The following is a 17,366-nucleotide window of genomic DNA, read 5'->3' as shown; positions in this document are numbered from 1 at the left end:
ATTATTGGGGCCCAAAAAAGGCAGCAGTGCTAGAAATAAGTTAACGCTTGACAAACTTTTTTTGCACGAGTGGGAGCTTTTATTCATGCATGGGGTGGGGGAGCTGTACTTGAATATCTGGAATACCGTATTATAGTGAGGTTCACGTTATAATGACAGTGTGGAAAGATAGGAGAACAGAGTTTGCCAATTCTCTGCCTTACCACTGCCTTCTATAGAAGATAGTTGATACCGGCTTCCAATTTTAAATAATACTCACAGTAAAGTGATTCTCTTACTATAGCGGTTCCATAGCAACGTGAAAAGCCAAGCCAACAGTAGGCCTACATACTTGTATAAATGATACTTTTGGGTAATATATTACGGTCAAGTTTTTGTAATACGGTACCTGCTTTTTCACTAAAGACATCACAGTATAGTGATCTCTCAACGTTTTTGCCAAAGTATGAAGACTTTAAAAATAATAACTGTAACACTGCAACTACTTTAGAACCACTCAAAGAATAATTCAGATGACTATACAGGAATAAAACTTTTCCACTAGCTTTAGCCTGAGTTCAAGTGTTTCTCTGTCTCGGTGTGTGAAATGAGCAAATAGCTCATTCTTAGGCAAATATTGAAGAGTCTTATCATAGTATATACATTTAAAAGTTACTGTCTTTATTTCACATGATGTCTCAATACTATTTTTATCGAGATTTCATACCATACTCATAATATTTCCAGTTTCCTAATCGCCAGCCTTTATCACAAATTTCTAATCTTGGCAAAATAATCAAATAAAATCGTCTCCAAAACAAACTAGCTTACCAACTTCGTATCTCAAAGCAAAATTATGATAGAGAATTTCAAATAAAGTTCCGTTTCTTATCTTACAAGTACCTCATTCAGATAATTTTCAAGCTGCTAGTTATTAAATTTATGAGCTTGTTCAAAAAATAGAACAACCATAGAATAAAATGCTATTTATTGCACAAGCAATATTTGTCAAAATTCGAATATCTACAGTCAAGTCTATATTCACTGTTCTTATAAAATGCTCATCAAGAAGTTTTTTTTGGATTAATACAACTGTACCGAATGGGCATTCCATTTCAGATACGGTACAGTACAATAATTTAATATGACATGGATTTGCATCGATCATAAAATCATTCATATTATTCTCAATTCAAGGGGATCATCAAAATTAAATGAACCAATTATTTATCAATAATAATTATATTTATATCATTATATTATATTTTTCTTAACTGTAGGGGATCGTCGAAGTCTAATGAAACAATCATTAATCAATTATTATTACCTATATATTTTTCTCTGATATATTGAAGGGATTTTCAAAATCCAATGAAACCAATATTTATCAATTAATAATAGTCTATATGTCTCTAATAAATCTATGTGCATAGTTTTTTCTCCAATACATTCATTTCTGGTTTTTTGATCGATCAACTTCATTTGCTACATTGTCGTATGATAACAGTGATGATGATTCCCCATCCGATACACTGATCTGATCTTCGTCATCCTCATCCATTTCATAATCATCCTGCTTCAAATCCTCCTAAAATGAGAAACAGATCTTTAGTTGCATTTTTTATCTATTATAAATAAGTGTAATTAATTTGAAATTATTCATTATAGTCCAGTGTACTTGAGCCTTGAATATAGAAATTGCCCATTTTTTGTGTATTGGAATAAGCTTCATGTCTTGTGAAATACTTCTGATAAAATTTCCAAATATAGTGAGGATGTGAAAATTGTCCCCTTCTACCCACTCCAATAAATAATACTTCCGATTCTAACACAATTCAAAAGTTACAGAACAAAGAAAATTTTGCATGAAATTGGTTCTGGATTTCTTTTATGTACCCAAATAATATATTAAAAAGTCAGAACTACAATATAAATTGCAAGCATACCCCTTTTTATGTCTATATCGTCTGGACTATTATTCTCAAGAACTATTATCAATTCATATTAATGGAATAAGCACTGTTATTTCAATTTTTTTAAAGCAGTTGTGACAACTGACAACCATAAAGAGAAACCAAGTCTCTCTGTCTTAGGCCTGGTTGCACAGAAGCCGGTTAAACTTTAATCGTGATCAATTTCACGAGAACCAATCAGAGAAGCTGTCTTTTCAAAAAGTCTTATCAGATTGGTTCTCGCGGAATTAATCCCGGTTAAAATTTGACCGGCTTTTGAGCAACTCCTCTTGTAGGCCAGTCAACGAAGAGTTGATTGGGTAGTTCAGGGCAGCGAGGGAAAAGTTTGGAGAACAGTTTTTGACCCCTTAGCTGTGCCCTTAGTTCTGTTTAGGGTAGTAAGGAGGTAAACATATCAAAAGTCCCTACCATTCCACTCTGTGTTAAGGGGTTGGGGGAGGTTCAAAGGTACCTTTTTTGTTTCGCCCATATAAATCGTAAACTATGTATCTTACGTACATGACTGTACTATACAAAATTTAAGCTTACATAATTTTTTACAATATTGATCTATCAACTTTCTCTATACTTATCTCTCATAGATATCTGCTTTTGAAGGTGTGATATTAAAAAAAAAACTGGTTAGACTATTTCTCGTTATTTTTCTTTAAATCTATGAGAAAAATCCATACTAGTTATGAGCTCATAAAGCATTGAATTCTATTTAATTTGATTAATAATTTGACAATTCTACGCATTTCCCCTCTACTGTTGCAGCAGGTTTAGTGCTGAGTGTGACATCTTCAGTTTTGCAACAAAGGACCAACTGACAAAGGAATTTGTCAGAAAGAAATCCAAATATTAATATTAAGATTTGTGACTGTTAATACATTAAAAAATATTATTTACAACAAACATCATCACCTTCACTAAAAAACAGAAAATCATGAAAATTTAAACACTGCATTGGAAAAAGTCATTTTTTGCAATCATACTTACCACCAAGTCAGCACTATTACTAGTAGTGGTGGTGGTTAGAGACGATGAGTTGCCACTGGAAGACTTTTTCGGAACTTTCTTTTGTTTAGCCAGTAGCGTTGACAATAAAGATGTATTCCTCATTGATGTTTTCCTCACTGTCTCAATTCTTGATGCAGTCTCTGACATTTTCAGTGAATCTTGAAAGCTCTGAAAATATTTATACAAGCAACCGATTTATTTATACAAATAGAATATAATGTGTCACATTGAAGGTGCAAGTCTGTGAAACCCTGTAAATCTTTAAATCCTTAATTCTATCTAAATCTCTGTTGTTGGTGGAGATTGTGAGTTGGGTTTTCAATTGTTTTAATTTTTAAATGTCACAAATGAATTTAAACTACTGTAATATTAAGCTACTCATGGAACTCTATCATAGCATTATAGGCTATAGCATCATAGCAAAGAGGAACTATGAAATCTAGAACTTGTAATTTTGTTGAAAGACAATACTCGGCTATTACCTAACTAATGAATGAAGAAATTCTCATTAACAATTAAACTCTACTCTCTAGTTTTGAATGTCCACTTATCACTTTGTTCCCAGTATAAAGCAAATGGAAAAATCATTACCAAATCAAGAAAATTATTGTCTAAAAAAACTCAGTAATTTAAACTAATAAGTTCTTCTTTATTCAGATTCTCTAATATTGGAATTTCTCAGACCTCATTCTGGTTTTCACTTACGTGACATTAGTGATAGCTCATCAGAGACTTATTCAATTTCTTCAAGTTTGAATGTACTCCTTTCAAGAGTAAATTTACTACATTTTTCTAAAATATATTGTTGAAAGCTCCCAGTATCTGAGTATTTCATGTAAAATAACGATGTGCAAAATAAATTGCTTTATAGATAGGCTACTATAGTAATGGTGATTTATTTGTGAATATAAATACAATACCGTCTCTGTGATTCCACGTTCTCTCTGAAAGTCCTGGTTAACAGAAAAACATTCAGCCTAGATTTTTCAAATAACATTAATCATATAGTAGATCATTGATAATTAACAGTAATTGATGACCGTCCTTGTGTTTTCCAATACCGAATAGTTCAAGAATTGCATATCCTATAATCTGATTCATATTCACAATAAATGAATTGAATGCAATATTCTCAAGATAGGCTTCCTTATATCCTACTAACGGCTCTCCCTATCTGGTGATGTGTCTGACACAAGAGAGAATCGGTTAAATGCAATATCAGTATTTCAAGATTCAAATTTATTTGTGGCCTGACTTCCGATTTAGTAAAATAGCTACAGTAACTGTTATTCAAACTGTTAAAAATATGATAATCATGTGGCTTTTGATTGAGGAGAGTCCCTTACGGGAAGGTTCCACCTCGCAAGATACAATTATAATCATAACACTAATCTGTAGCCAAATCAATAGCGCTTCCGATCAGTAAATTTAAATACAATTATTCATAATCTTATTACCTACTTATTTACTATTATTTCACTTTTAAAGTACATATTCAACAGTTGTTCATAATCTTACAATAATTCTAGATAACATAACAAGCATACTATGTGAGTAAGTTTTAGTTTTGAGTTTATAGTTTGAGTCAGCACAAGTATGTAAGTTTTAGTAGCTATTATTGACTGATTGAGGATACTAGGCGGGCCCTTGAAATAAGTTTGAAAAATAAGTTCACAATATTCCACTATCGACTCTTGTATGTAAGACTGCATTGAATTGTAATCTGTTTATAGATAATGAATAATATTGAACTAATGCACAATGCACTTGTAAAAAATGTTCTTACCTCCAAATCATAATCCTCATTAATTTGCATCAGCTCTTGATAGCCTCTTGTGAACAGTTCGATAACTCTCGCATGACTTTCTATTTCAATGGCAATGAAGTCCATCAGTATGGCCTTCAAATCATGAAGCTTCTTCTTTTCAAACAAATCCATCTGCTCTTCCAAGGCTTTTTGAGTCCGAGACACCTCCACTGAAGCTTTCACCAATTCTGATTCCGCGGTCGTCTATCGAATTCATTAAGGAAAATGTGTATTGCATGACTGTACTAGACAAACTGGAAGAACACTTTCAAAAAACCATATTACCAATTGAATGAAAGGAATTGACTAGAGGGGAACTGTGATGTATACAATACCGGTACATCACCATCATGATCTATCTGTAAAAATACGCGTATGTTTCCGATAGAAAAGAGATGAGATTTAGTAGTTATTTTTTTAGAATACCTTGAACTGAGCAATGCCAACAAAATTATTGTTATTTTATTTCAATTCCTATTTCCAAACATGATGATTTCCTTGTAGGTACGGCGTTTTCTCGTCTGGTGATATTTTAAGATATCTAGAGAATTGAAAAGTATAAAATTTAATCACTTAATTTATTTTTTAAAATTGCAAATAACTCATTAGTTTATTCAAGCATTTTAATTTCACTTCAGAATTTCCTGAAAAAGAAGAGTTTGAATGGAAAAATTAATTGTTCACAGTATTATAAAAGGATCTAACAACTAACACATTGAGGCCTGGTTTTCATAAATCTGAAGGACCATTGAATCTGTTGAATTGATATAGATTTAATGGTCCATGAGATGAAATAGGCTACCGTAAGTGTTCTAGAAGTCTGAAATAATTATATGAGCTAACTAATACCAATTTGCAATAAAAGATACGATTTGTTGTCTGTTGTAGGGATTCCTCTCTTTCACTCTTTCAAGCTGCTTCTTCCAAGCAAGTTCTCGATCTCTTGCTGAGAATATATTTTTCACCTCGTCTTTGGCATTTCGGCAAACTGACTCGTACTGCACTAGCTCTTGCACCACTCTCTTGTCCAGTCTTTGCGTTTCAATATTCTGAAAAGAAAAACCAATATTTGAAGGTCTGCGGGCCCAAGTCATGAGCAAGGGAAATACATAAAAAAACTGGGAAAACTGTTAAAATTTTTCTGGTTGCAAGGGAAATGGCTCAAGGAATTTATAATATAAGATACCGGTACATAAGCACGAACAAAAGATTTGATTCTTATATAATAAATTACTACTTTTCTGGGATTAGGGATTAGGATTCACTTGTTTCTAGATAAGTGAAACTCTTGAAAATACCATTGCTGTTTCCAAAATAGTTTCAAGAAAAGTTTCAACTGGATCATAACACAGACTTCATTCCATAGTGTTCCATATTGAACTTCAAAAAATTCAACCACATCTAAATTCCATGAATTTGACTATAAAAACCATAGTACAAAAACTGTAGTGGAAACTTTAAACTACTTTGCCCTCATAAGATAGTGAATGTGTGTTTCATTTGTCTTCTGCTCTTTTGAATTGTAAAAAAATCCAATATAAACTGAAATTTCTCAAAAAATTTGAGCCTCAACTACTTAAACCCTTAAAATATCTCATATTTTTTATTATATTTTATTGTCATTTTTTGGTTTAATTTCTGTATTATCTCAGTATATTTTGTATTGTTAATTTTGTATTTTCTGCTAACGACGTGGTTAAATGATAGAGTGGACATTACTGTCTGAACTTCGCCACTTCAACAAAAATAAAGAAGTCATTCTATTCTATTTTAATATTGTGATATAAAATAAATAATTGATAGTTTTATAGACGCTTTTATTAAAAAATAACATGATATTTATCTATCAATATTTTAAATATCCTCATATTTAACATATTTATCTAGATATTTAAATATCTATGGAACTGAGCTCTTCTTTATTTTATTAGGGCGCGCTATTTTGATGGTGTCTTAATTACATTGTTTTTCAATTTGGAAATTGTCATGACCCTTTACTTCCCCCACCAAACACAGATCTGACTCTGAAAGATATTAGTGGGGGCCAAGGAACAAGGAAAACACGAATTTTCAATCAGACCCTGAAAATCGAAGTTCAAATGTAGAGTAAAATGGTTAAAATTGATTTAAATTAATACCTACCTATATACTTTTTGACTATTTAAATTGTAAAATTTATAATTCAATTACTTAAATTTTATTGAAAACCCTACTCATAAATGTACTTGAACAAATAATAACTCTCTATAGTCTTCTTTAAAGGAGATATTATATTTGATTCACTAACCGATAGTCACCAATCTCAACCAAAGTATTTGAAAAATCACCGAGGCCCTGCTTCAAACTTCTATTGATTTTCTCACTTTCCGAATAGCTATGTAGATTTTTCGCCAGATTGTCGTTCATATCTCTGACCCTGAAAAATTCAATGCAGAAATTGTAGAAAGCACTGAATGTTATAAAATTGTTATAGATTTCGAATACACGAATAACCTACTTGCTAGTAGAATTTATTGTTATAATTACTTACACCTATTGTGTTAATTTATACTAAACTCAATTTGAATTTTGAAGTAAAAATAATCCAAACCTATCCCAAGAGATAAAATATTGTGTATTATTTCTCTAAGGATCCCGGTATATTGGGAAAAATTTGGATAGCTGTGTAAAAAGGTTGTAAATTCAAACTCATTCAGTAAATAAAATTGCTCATCATTACAATAGACAACTGTCAAGAGAGGATGAGATGAATTGAGAAAACACAATTGTATAGGCTACCATATTCGTTTCCCCTAACAAAAATGTATAGCATTTTGAATAGAATATAAATATTATGTTTAATGAATTAATTTATTGTTTGTCATTTTTCTAAAATGATTTCCTTACCTTGCTACTTTCCTTGTATAGCCAGCCATAACAGAACAAAGCTCAGAAAAGGTTTTTTCAACAGATGCTATCCTGTCGTTGGCAAATTTTGCTTGCTGCTCACTAGAAAACATTAAAATAATGAAATTAGATTCCTAAATACTAATATTCTAGCAATGATTAATAATACAAGCTTATCAAAAGAAACTCATTTGGATTTCTATTCTAATCCAGATTCGGCTAGACTTATGGATAGATTATAAATTAAGCATGCAAGCTCCAGGAACTCTCCAAGTCCAGATATGTACCTTAATACCTTCAGCTTCATCCATTACCCACAATTATTGCGGGATCGATGGCGTCAAAAGCCATGTTTATCACGTCTTCAATGCTCATGTGCTCAAGTCTTTGATTGGGGGTGTAGCGGCTTCATTGTGCCTCTTGATCAACAGCTGTTTGGAATTAGGAGTCCTCCCTTACCTGCTTGAGACTTTTAGAATAAATTCTGTCTTCAAGAAAGGTGTCCTGAAGTATTTGAAAACTTCAGGTCTATACCAATAATTACTGTGATTGATAAAATCTTTGAAGCTATTTTGTACATACACTCAACTTGGTGCCTATTTTGAGAAGAGCTCACTCTTTTCACCTCGTCAGTTTGTATTCCAAAGCTTTCCTGGACGTTCTACCACAGATGTAGTTCATAGATTGTTCATTATGGAGGCAATGGAGAATAAACACTCAGTGGCATTACCTCTGTGCGACCTTAACAAGTCATTCGACTGTGGTTCTCACTGTATATTGTTAGAGAAACTTGAAAGATATAGAGTACAAGCGGTGGCCTTCGATTAGCTGAGGGATCATCGTGGACAGAGGATGTCAATTGGTGGTGCTGTGTCAGATGCTCAAAATGTGTGCTGTGGCGTGCCTCAAGGTTCGATCCTTAGCCTCTCATCTTCATCAATGACCTCAGGCTCGATGGAAGTGGAAAATGACATAACCCTCGTTTTCAGGGATGCGCAACTGTTGGAGGTTGGCAGTTATTGGTTCTGGGTGAACAAACTTTCATTGAATGAGAGGAAGGCACAAAATCTACTCTGGACTCTAAGGGCAGAATCCACCAATTTTCGGGGAATGCAGTGTGAAGTCGCTTGGATTTATGATGGATGCAAGATTGACATGGGAGCAGCATGTGGACATGATCTACAATAGACTGTCAAGAGTTACATCAGATGCGCAAGCTGAGAAGTGATGTTTCTTTGGAGTACCTCGTTACAGCATACAATGACCTCTTTTACAGCCATATCAATTATCGTACGGTATTGTGCTTTGGGGTCATATAAGCGGCTGCAGAAAGAACCAGCTTCTACAAAACACAAGAAGATTTTTCAGATCACCACATCACCTTATCGGCTGAAAAACTCTGCGTTAATCTTTAGGAGACTAAACAGCGGGGAGGGGGGTCCCCGGACGATCACCCCCCACCACCAATGGGTCAGAGTCCTTTGGACGGATCCACGCCTGGCATTTTGTGAGAAGCTTGGGAGTCTGGCACTCTACTCCATGAATGAAGATACAATACAGGTGTTTTCAAACTCTATAAATAACCTTCCATCTTAATATAAATTAAGTTTTTATAAGTTTGTAATATTTTTGACGCAATCTATTCAGAAAGTGCTGGTCATGGATGGAGACTAATGGATATTGAATTATTAACATGTATCGCATAAACCATTAAGTGTATGATAGTAGAAAATTTGTTCAAAAACAATTATTATGTTTATCATAGACATATTAATGGACATTAAGAAAAAATAATTAAGGTTATATAACGGGCTTTTATATTACCAAGCTGCATTTTCATGACGAGTAATTTTTACGATATTCATGATTTCTAATTACGATTGAAGAGTCTATCGTTCTCATCAATAATATTTTTAAATATTAAAGTTGTACCCTGTAAAACCCAAAATAATATTACTTTTGAATTCAACCATACAAAAACATAAACATAAACACTAGTTTCATGGTTGCCATGACAACACCAACCAACACCAGTGCTAATAGACTTTCATTGACTAACATACAGAGTAACATTTGAAGAACTGATTGAATGGAACGGGGAAAAACCGTTACATGGGCATGCGCATTAAGGTGCTGTGTGGGAGAGAAAGGCTTGCCACAAACGTGACAATGCTGCTTGAAATTTTATGAAAGGTAAATCAATTATCACGAATATATAAATAGAAAAAGATAAAAATCAGCAAAAAAATTAAATGGTTTAACCTTGAGCTGCAGAATCTTAAACTAGATATACTTGAAATTATTTTAAGTTGGTAATGCACTGATCCAGCTGCCAAGTGTCAAGGGCAGGAAACACAAACAAGCAGAAGCATTGCAATAATTGCAAGTGTTTACTTTTTACAAAACTGTGCCTGATCTGTTATTTGAATAGAATTTCATTTATTGCGTGATGTGGTGCCAATGTAGATTGTACAATTTTTAATATATTTTTCAAATTTGAAGATCATTAATCTAATACAGGCCTATGTTTAATGCCTTATTGAGAATAAAAATTGTCAAGAAAGACTAATTTTAACAAGATCAGTTCTACAAATTTCCTTCTTCAGAAAAGCTGATCAATAAACTTACTTGGTTAAAACTAGATTGGAAATTATTTTAAAAAATGGACATAGAAGAAATTTTAAATGATGTTGTACCATCGGATCAGTTGAAGGTCAGTAAAAACTCTGTTTTTTTTTTATTGGTATTTGATGTTTTGTTTATCTTTCCAGTGAGAGTATTGTAGAATAATTTTCTGTTTTTTGATCGTTGGCCAGGAAATTCCTGGTTTAATCGCGTCAATTTTAAAATGGAATATGAAAATCATGAAATATATTGCAGGAGCTATATAAAACTCCATAACAATAGTCAAGAAACCACACACTAACATGACAATAAATGATGACAGTGTTAAAGATCATAGGTATTCTCAATAAAGAAATACCTAGTATATCTCATATAGACTTTTGACAATCAGTCTCTTAACAAAGGAGTCTTAAAAACACTTACTAGGCGCTCTCTCACTGACTCTGGAAAATTGAACATGTTCAGTGCCAGCATCGGGAAACTGTCCCTTACTATTGTTAGAGGCCAACGTGGCACATCCAAATCTGTCCTCTTTTAAGTGTTGTAGGAGTTGCTCCCTCCGCTGCAATGTTGATACTTACAAGTAGCAGAGAAGCCAAAATATAATGACCACAGACTGTAATGCCCAATCTGAGGAAGATAGGTTGACAATCATGCTCACTGTATGTAATAACACGTAGTACCCTCTTCTGTAGCTGCAGAACGTCACTAGCATGCTGTAAATGGCCCCAGATCAGAATTCCATACTGGATGCGACTAGGAAAAACTGCATATGGTACAACAAGTGTTCTATTCTCAGAAGCCCTCTCAGTTTCTTGAAGAGATGAATCACTCTTGATAATCTCTTACATACTCAAAGAATGTCATTACCTTTTAGACATTGGCTTACTATATACTATCAAAATTCGGAAAGGGAACAGTTTTGGGCTAGCCTGTTGGTCCTTTTCTAATCATGTATTTGATTTGTGCATTGGTTAATGTAAATAAATGAATAAAATGTGTGGCTCCCATGTCAACTTTAAGCCAAATTCTAGGATGGTACCAGTAACTGGTATTTGATTGTGTTTCGTGCTGCCTAGAGTGCACATTAATTTCTGGGTCTCTCCTTCATTGAAAAGCAGCATGTTTGCAGCAAACCTGTCATTTGCTTCCAAGAAGACTTGCTGTGCTCTTGCACTTGCTTCTGTGGGTTCACTTCCTTTACCATCAATTGTGGTATAGTCTGCAAACAGCAGGCTTGAATTCTGCAATCTCAAATAATTTATTATGATCAGAGGCCCAATGATCATAGAATGATCAAAGGCCCCAAGCACCGATCCCTGTGGTACACCATGAGATACCTGCTTTTCTTTTGAGGTCTCATCAAAGAATTTGATTTTTTATTTGTCTTTTTGACAAATAGTTAGTGTAATATCTCAATAGTTAGTGTAAATTTTATGAATGTTTATGTTTTTTAATTTCTATGACGTAATATTAATAACTACGTATTAATAATTATGACGAAATCTATCCAGTGTAAAGACTGGTCATGGATTGAATGAAATTGAATAGAATCAATCTGCTTGCGATCCATCAGCCACCATGCCTCATGCTATGTCCTAAAAGCCATATATCTTGAGAGTTTCTTTAGTGAGATACATAGTCAAAGGCCTTAGTGGGATCACAAAGCACCAGTTTGACTTAACTCTGCTCTTCAAGCATCTTGTGAATACTGTCAATCAAAGAGAGTGTAGCTGAGGTTGTCTCTCTTCTGGAACCATGCTGCATATCCCCCAAAATAAATTTCTCTCATCTATAACATCATGGCCGTCTCAATGCTCTCAATTACCTATGATCGGTACAATAGATACTGGTCAGAAACTTCCAAGGACATCAGGATCATCACCCTTCTTGAAATTGGGTACTGTCTTAGAGACACTCAGGAAAGATGCCATCTCCAAGACAGGAGTTAACTAACAGAAACAATAGACCCGCTATCACAATCATGATACTCTTTAGGGCATTCTGAGATTCCATATACATCTTGGCTGAAGACGACCTTAAACCTAATTACAATGTTCATCAGATGATTCACACTTTAAGGCCTGAGAGAATCAAACCTTTGAGGAGACTCAGGCACTGACAGGGCTGGATTATTACAAGAGGCTGGAATCCCATCGATTATTTCAGTCACAGCACTTGGAAAATAATTGTTAAAACTTGATCCGTGCTATGCTAGCACTTTATCACTGTTTGTGATTTGTATGAATCACTGATTAGGTTCCATGATGCCTTGACTGGGTTATGGGACTCACTTAACTTTGCATTCTTGTTCCATCCATCTCCATCCTTTACTGTAAATCTGCTTTTCTCTGAGGTATTTAGTTGGTGTACTCTATAGCTAGCAAAGAAGGGTTTTCTTCATGTGCATTGTAGAGCATGGTGACAAACAATTTAATACGTTCCAGTTCTGGAGTGTTCCAAACATTCGTGCGCAAATCTGCGCTTTGATTACTCTCTACTGGCTTCTCTAGGATGATAGATGGATTTGAAAGGTATTCTTTTTTAGTGAGGGTGGGTACCTTTTTTATGGGGGCCTTGTACCCCCAAAATTTGGAATATTCAGTCCCCAACTATACGAGCGTTTTTTGCGCGTCATCAGCATATATGGCCTCTTATAGGGAGCGTCTATTTCTCTCGTATAGTTAACCCCATAAGAGAATGCATCTGGTCAACGAGCGAAAACAATTCAGCGCGTCTAAAACGCCCGTATAGTTGGTGTCTTCGTTATCCTGCTATATCTAATCTAGAATTGGTTGATATTTTTTAATAATAATCAATTTTGAAATATATTTTACTCATCAAGAAAGTAAATCTTTGTATTATTTGATAATAATGCTTGATAAAATGGAGATTTGTGTAAAATTATATTTGTACCTGAAACTGTGCACTCTTAGATCATAATTATTAATATACATTCTCTTTCCAGAATGCTTATAATAGGCCTAATGCTTGATAAAATAGAGATTTGTGTAAAATTATCCTTGTACACCTGAAGCTGTGCTCTCTTAAATCATAATCATAAACTTTCTCTTTCCAGAAAGCTGAAGAATCATATTATAAAGCATCGGAGACAGGACAAATGACAAAGGAAATTGAATTCTATTATGCAAATTGTTTAGTAAGAAGTAAATATCCAGCTGATGTACGCAAAGGCCTCTCGATTTTTGAAGCAATGTGCAAGAAATACAGAGAAGAGGAAAAGAGGGACTACATTTACTTCTTAGCTCTTGGAAATGCAAGGATCAAGGTAAATATTGTTTCAATTCATCAACACTCGAAGTATTCGTCAAAATAAGGGGTGATTTTCCTTCAGAAACTTGTTTTACATGAACATACTACATGTTTTTATTTTTCCTAACATGTTTCAACTTAAATGCCATTTTCAAGTGAATTTGGCATTGAAACTGGCTTTAAAGTTGAAAAATGTGACAAATAAAAATCTAAGTTAAAAAGGATACTATGATTTTTAGGCTACTATACTTTATTTACCTTGTAGGTCTATACATTATCTATAATCAAGCAATAATATTGATAAATATGTAGTAGAGTATATTGATAAAGTTTAGTGTGATGAGACTGGCTAAACTACTTTTCACCATATAATCAAATGAGTGAACGTAATCGAGTGGATTAGATGCTGGCTTTATAATCCAAAGGCCCGGGTTTGAATCCCAGCCCGGGTAATTTTTTTCTCGGGCCACTCCCGCGGTTCGAATGGACACTTTAGTTGTCGGTCCCGACTGCCGAAAAATCAGTCGTTAGGTCAATCAGAGGCCCTGAAATTGATCAGCTGCGACCTGAAAACTCTGACACCAGACTTGAGCCAGCCAGGTCACTCGATATTATTATTATACCACAATTCATTTGTCAGTTACTCTAATTGTCTGTTACTTAATACCATCTGTTTCTTTTTTCAGGAATATTCAAAGGCCTTACATTTTGCTGAAGCTTTTCTCACAGTAGAACCAAATAATAAACAAGTTATGGCATTGGAAGAGGTTGTCAAGAAAAAGCTTAGACGTGGTATGTTTGAATTGTTTATCATTTTAATTTTATCAAGATACATTAAATTGATCTACAGTTTCCATTTTCAAAACGTTTTTATTTCTATCTTGTGAAAATATGTTGATAAGAGAATAACCCTTATGGTTTTCAGTTGGGACTCAATTTCTGAATATTAAATACTATCAGGTAACCCGTGCTCCTCAAGGTCTGACTAAAAACATGACAAACTGAAATAATAATAAATATTTTTATTGCAAAAAAAGCTGTACAAATACAGATATGGCAATCTTGACCTACTGAAATCTTGAAGAATTTAAAATAGATCTATAACCATCCTTGGTAAATTAAGAATCTAGTCCAGCGGTTCAGACGTGATGATGCGTCATTCGTTAATCTCCTATCCCGTACCGATATCTTTCCTTACCTAAGCTTTCCTTTATTATATTATAGATTAGTTCTTGAATATGAATATACTTTGAACTCTTCAATTGGAATTGTGCTTTTTACATTTCCTTCTTATCTGTCTATGTTTCAAATCTTACCTGGCAAAAATTAAATTTGTTTACTTCAATCGTCTGATCTTCGATAACCGAATGCTATCAAAGCTTCACGAAGTAGCGATTCTGATAATCTTTGTCATCAGTGTTTACACTTTATTCAAGTGACAATTGCCATTATGTAGGCGTGTGGCTTTGAATTCGTCTCTGCCTCATTATTTTGGCCTTGGCTTTTGTGAAATAGAATGCATAATGTTGATCATTGTTAGTTGTTATCAACTCATTTTGTTCTTGACTCGGAAAATCATTTCTTCATTCCAAGGAATTAGGTTGAAAAACTTTGTCAAAATATAAATACAATGCATTCAAGAGAGTGTAAGGGAGATAAGTGTAATTATTTTTTACAGATGGAAATTACTGAGATATTGCATTCATTCAAATACTAATGAATTAATAATTGATGTTGCTTTCCATGACGAAACACTATATTATAACTTTGTTGTAGTTGAGACACTGTGTTACTTGTAAATATTTGAAAAACACTTACTTTTCTTGGAGTATTGAGGAATGCATTTTATTGAGGAATGTTTTTCAAATACTGTATTTACAAGTAACAGAGTGTCTGAACTACAACAAAGTAATTAATAATTATCATTAAACAGAAATCCAAATTAAATGCTGATCGGATTTCCATCTAGCTGTTTACCCTGTTGTCAATGTTTGCAGTAGCAGAAATCTTCTGGGTGATTTATAGCATTTAATTTGGTTTAATAATTATTAATTTTTTTACTGGTAAAATATTATTCTGGCCATTATCACTTATTTGTAGTTGAAGATCTCTAATCTGAGCTTCAGTTATTCATATGTCTTATATTTTTATGACGCTTTTGAAAAAATGTATATCTATTAGGCTCAACTTTCATAATCCTATATCATAGTATATCCTAGGAAATAGGCAAGAAGTAATAAATGAAATGTTACATTGTTGTTTATTTTCAACCCATCAATTCGGTGAGAAATACGGTTTTATATCATGTTTTGAAATCACCTTTGAGGCAGATCAAGTACAAGGTCTAATAACGTATAATTAATTATTTTGTTGTGTTGCAGAGGGCTTAGAAGGCGCAGCTGTGGCAGGAGCGGCTGGACTAGCAATTGGTGGCATTATAGGATTGGGTTATGCTCTCCTTTCAAAGAAAAAATCATCAAATGATGACGAATGCAAAAAGTGAAACTGAAAAATGATCCAGTTATGTTTGCAAGTGTTTATATAATAATAAATAATAGTTTTATATAATAATAGTTTTTATATAAAGTTAGTTTTTATAATGCAGTGGTCTCATACATCTTACAAACCGTTGTAAGAGGTTTTAGTTAGTTTAATGCATAATAATTATATTCATATTCAATGAACTTGAGAATAACGTCTGTTATCCACCACCGATTCTAATGCGCAGTAAGTTATATATTAAGTTATTTATAGTAATCTAGAACTAATTTATACAGAAAGTGGAGTCACTTGAAAAGTTTTGAATTACCCTTTCTTAATTTCTCACTAAAAAAGATTAGCTTGATAAACCACTGTTATCGATTTATGGGTATTTTATTTTTAGCAAAAATATCGTCTTTTTAGAGACCCATAATCGATTCTAGGAGTTGAGAACTAAATCTATACAAGAATCTCATTTATTAGCTGTGATCTGTTTTATTTAGTACATCATTCTAAGATTGCATTGTATTGTCTTCCATTTCAAATCAATGGTTGCAGATGCTTTGAGATTTGAATCGTCATTAATCATAGCAGGTTATTTATAATCTGTTCCTATTGATGAGACGTATAGTTTTCATTTTTAATTTTGCTGTTAGTACTTACTGTGTACACGTATAGCCCGTTACGCAAACCTAACGTTAAAAAAATTACAATATCAATACCAGTAATGTACTACGTATACACTAAATCTATTAACATTTCCGATTATTCATGCAATCTTTCATTCCAATTTAATAATCTTCCAACTCCACAAGACTGAATTAAAAAAAATGTCATCCTTTCTAACTAGTCAGGATAAGTTATTGTTAATAATTCATAAATGTATCATTGTTGAACTTTATTATTAACATTCTGTAATAACGGTCTCACAAGATCACTGCAAGGTTATGTCTGTTAAAATATGTTGAGGCTGATCAGTAATCAATTCTAGCCTGTACACATCAGTTTATTTTGTACCTGATGATTAGATTGATGTTTATTCTGGATAACGCTATAATTCTTTATAATAGACAGTGCATTAGCTATTAGGTCATGAAATGTTAAAGAGAGTATTTTTAATATTATATAATACGTGTACTTTGTTTAAATTAACTTTTTAAATTCCTCATTATGTGTGCTGTGACCAACCTGTGGGTAAACCCAAAGAAAACAAATAAAGATTGAATAAGTACAAAAGTGTCATTTCTGGAGAGGAAAGGTTGAACCATGAATCAATCGCTAATTTGGAGAATTGTGATTGTGATTATCATGAGATAACTTGCAAGATAAACTATTTTTATAAT

At 33.3% G+C, this 17,366-nt stretch overlaps 2 protein-coding genes across 2 annotated transcripts; one reads left to right on the top strand and one right to left on the bottom strand.

The window, feature by feature from the left end:
* Positions 1–1,202: 1,202 nt before the first annotated feature.
* On the bottom strand, positions 1,203–9,689 carry LOC111053011 (protein FAM92A). Its single transcript, XM_039422930.1, has 8 exons — positions 9,469–9,689; positions 7,645–7,746; positions 7,046–7,174; positions 5,628–5,835; positions 4,738–4,962; positions 3,872–3,904; positions 2,931–3,119; positions 1,203–1,567 (listed from the first exon to the last, which is right to left on the bottom strand). The coding sequence occupies exons 1-8, from the start codon at positions 9,507–9,509 to the stop codon at positions 1,430–1,432; spliced, it is 1,065 nt and encodes a 354-aa protein (XP_039278864.1). The 5' UTR covers positions 9,510–9,689; the 3' UTR covers positions 1,203–1,429.
* A 287-nt stretch (positions 9,690–9,976) lies between these two features.
* Positions 9,977–17,254, top strand: LOC111053028 (mitochondrial fission 1 protein). The gene is made up of 4 exons (XM_022339859.2): positions 9,977–10,357; positions 13,349–13,558; positions 14,229–14,334; positions 15,924–17,254. The coding sequence occupies exons 1-4, from the start codon at positions 10,307–10,309 to the stop codon at positions 16,043–16,045; spliced, it is 489 nt and encodes a 162-aa protein (XP_022195551.1). The 5' UTR covers positions 9,977–10,306; the 3' UTR covers positions 16,046–17,254.
* Positions 17,255–17,366: the final 112 nt, after the last annotated feature.

Source organism: Nilaparvata lugens, chromosome 3 (assembly GCF_014356525.2).
Source record: "Nilaparvata lugens isolate BPH chromosome 3, ASM1435652v1, whole genome shotgun sequence".
Lineage (NCBI taxonomy): Eukaryota > Metazoa > Arthropoda > Insecta > Hemiptera > Delphacidae > Nilaparvata > Nilaparvata lugens.
This window is presented reverse-complemented; position numbering and strand designations above follow the sequence as displayed.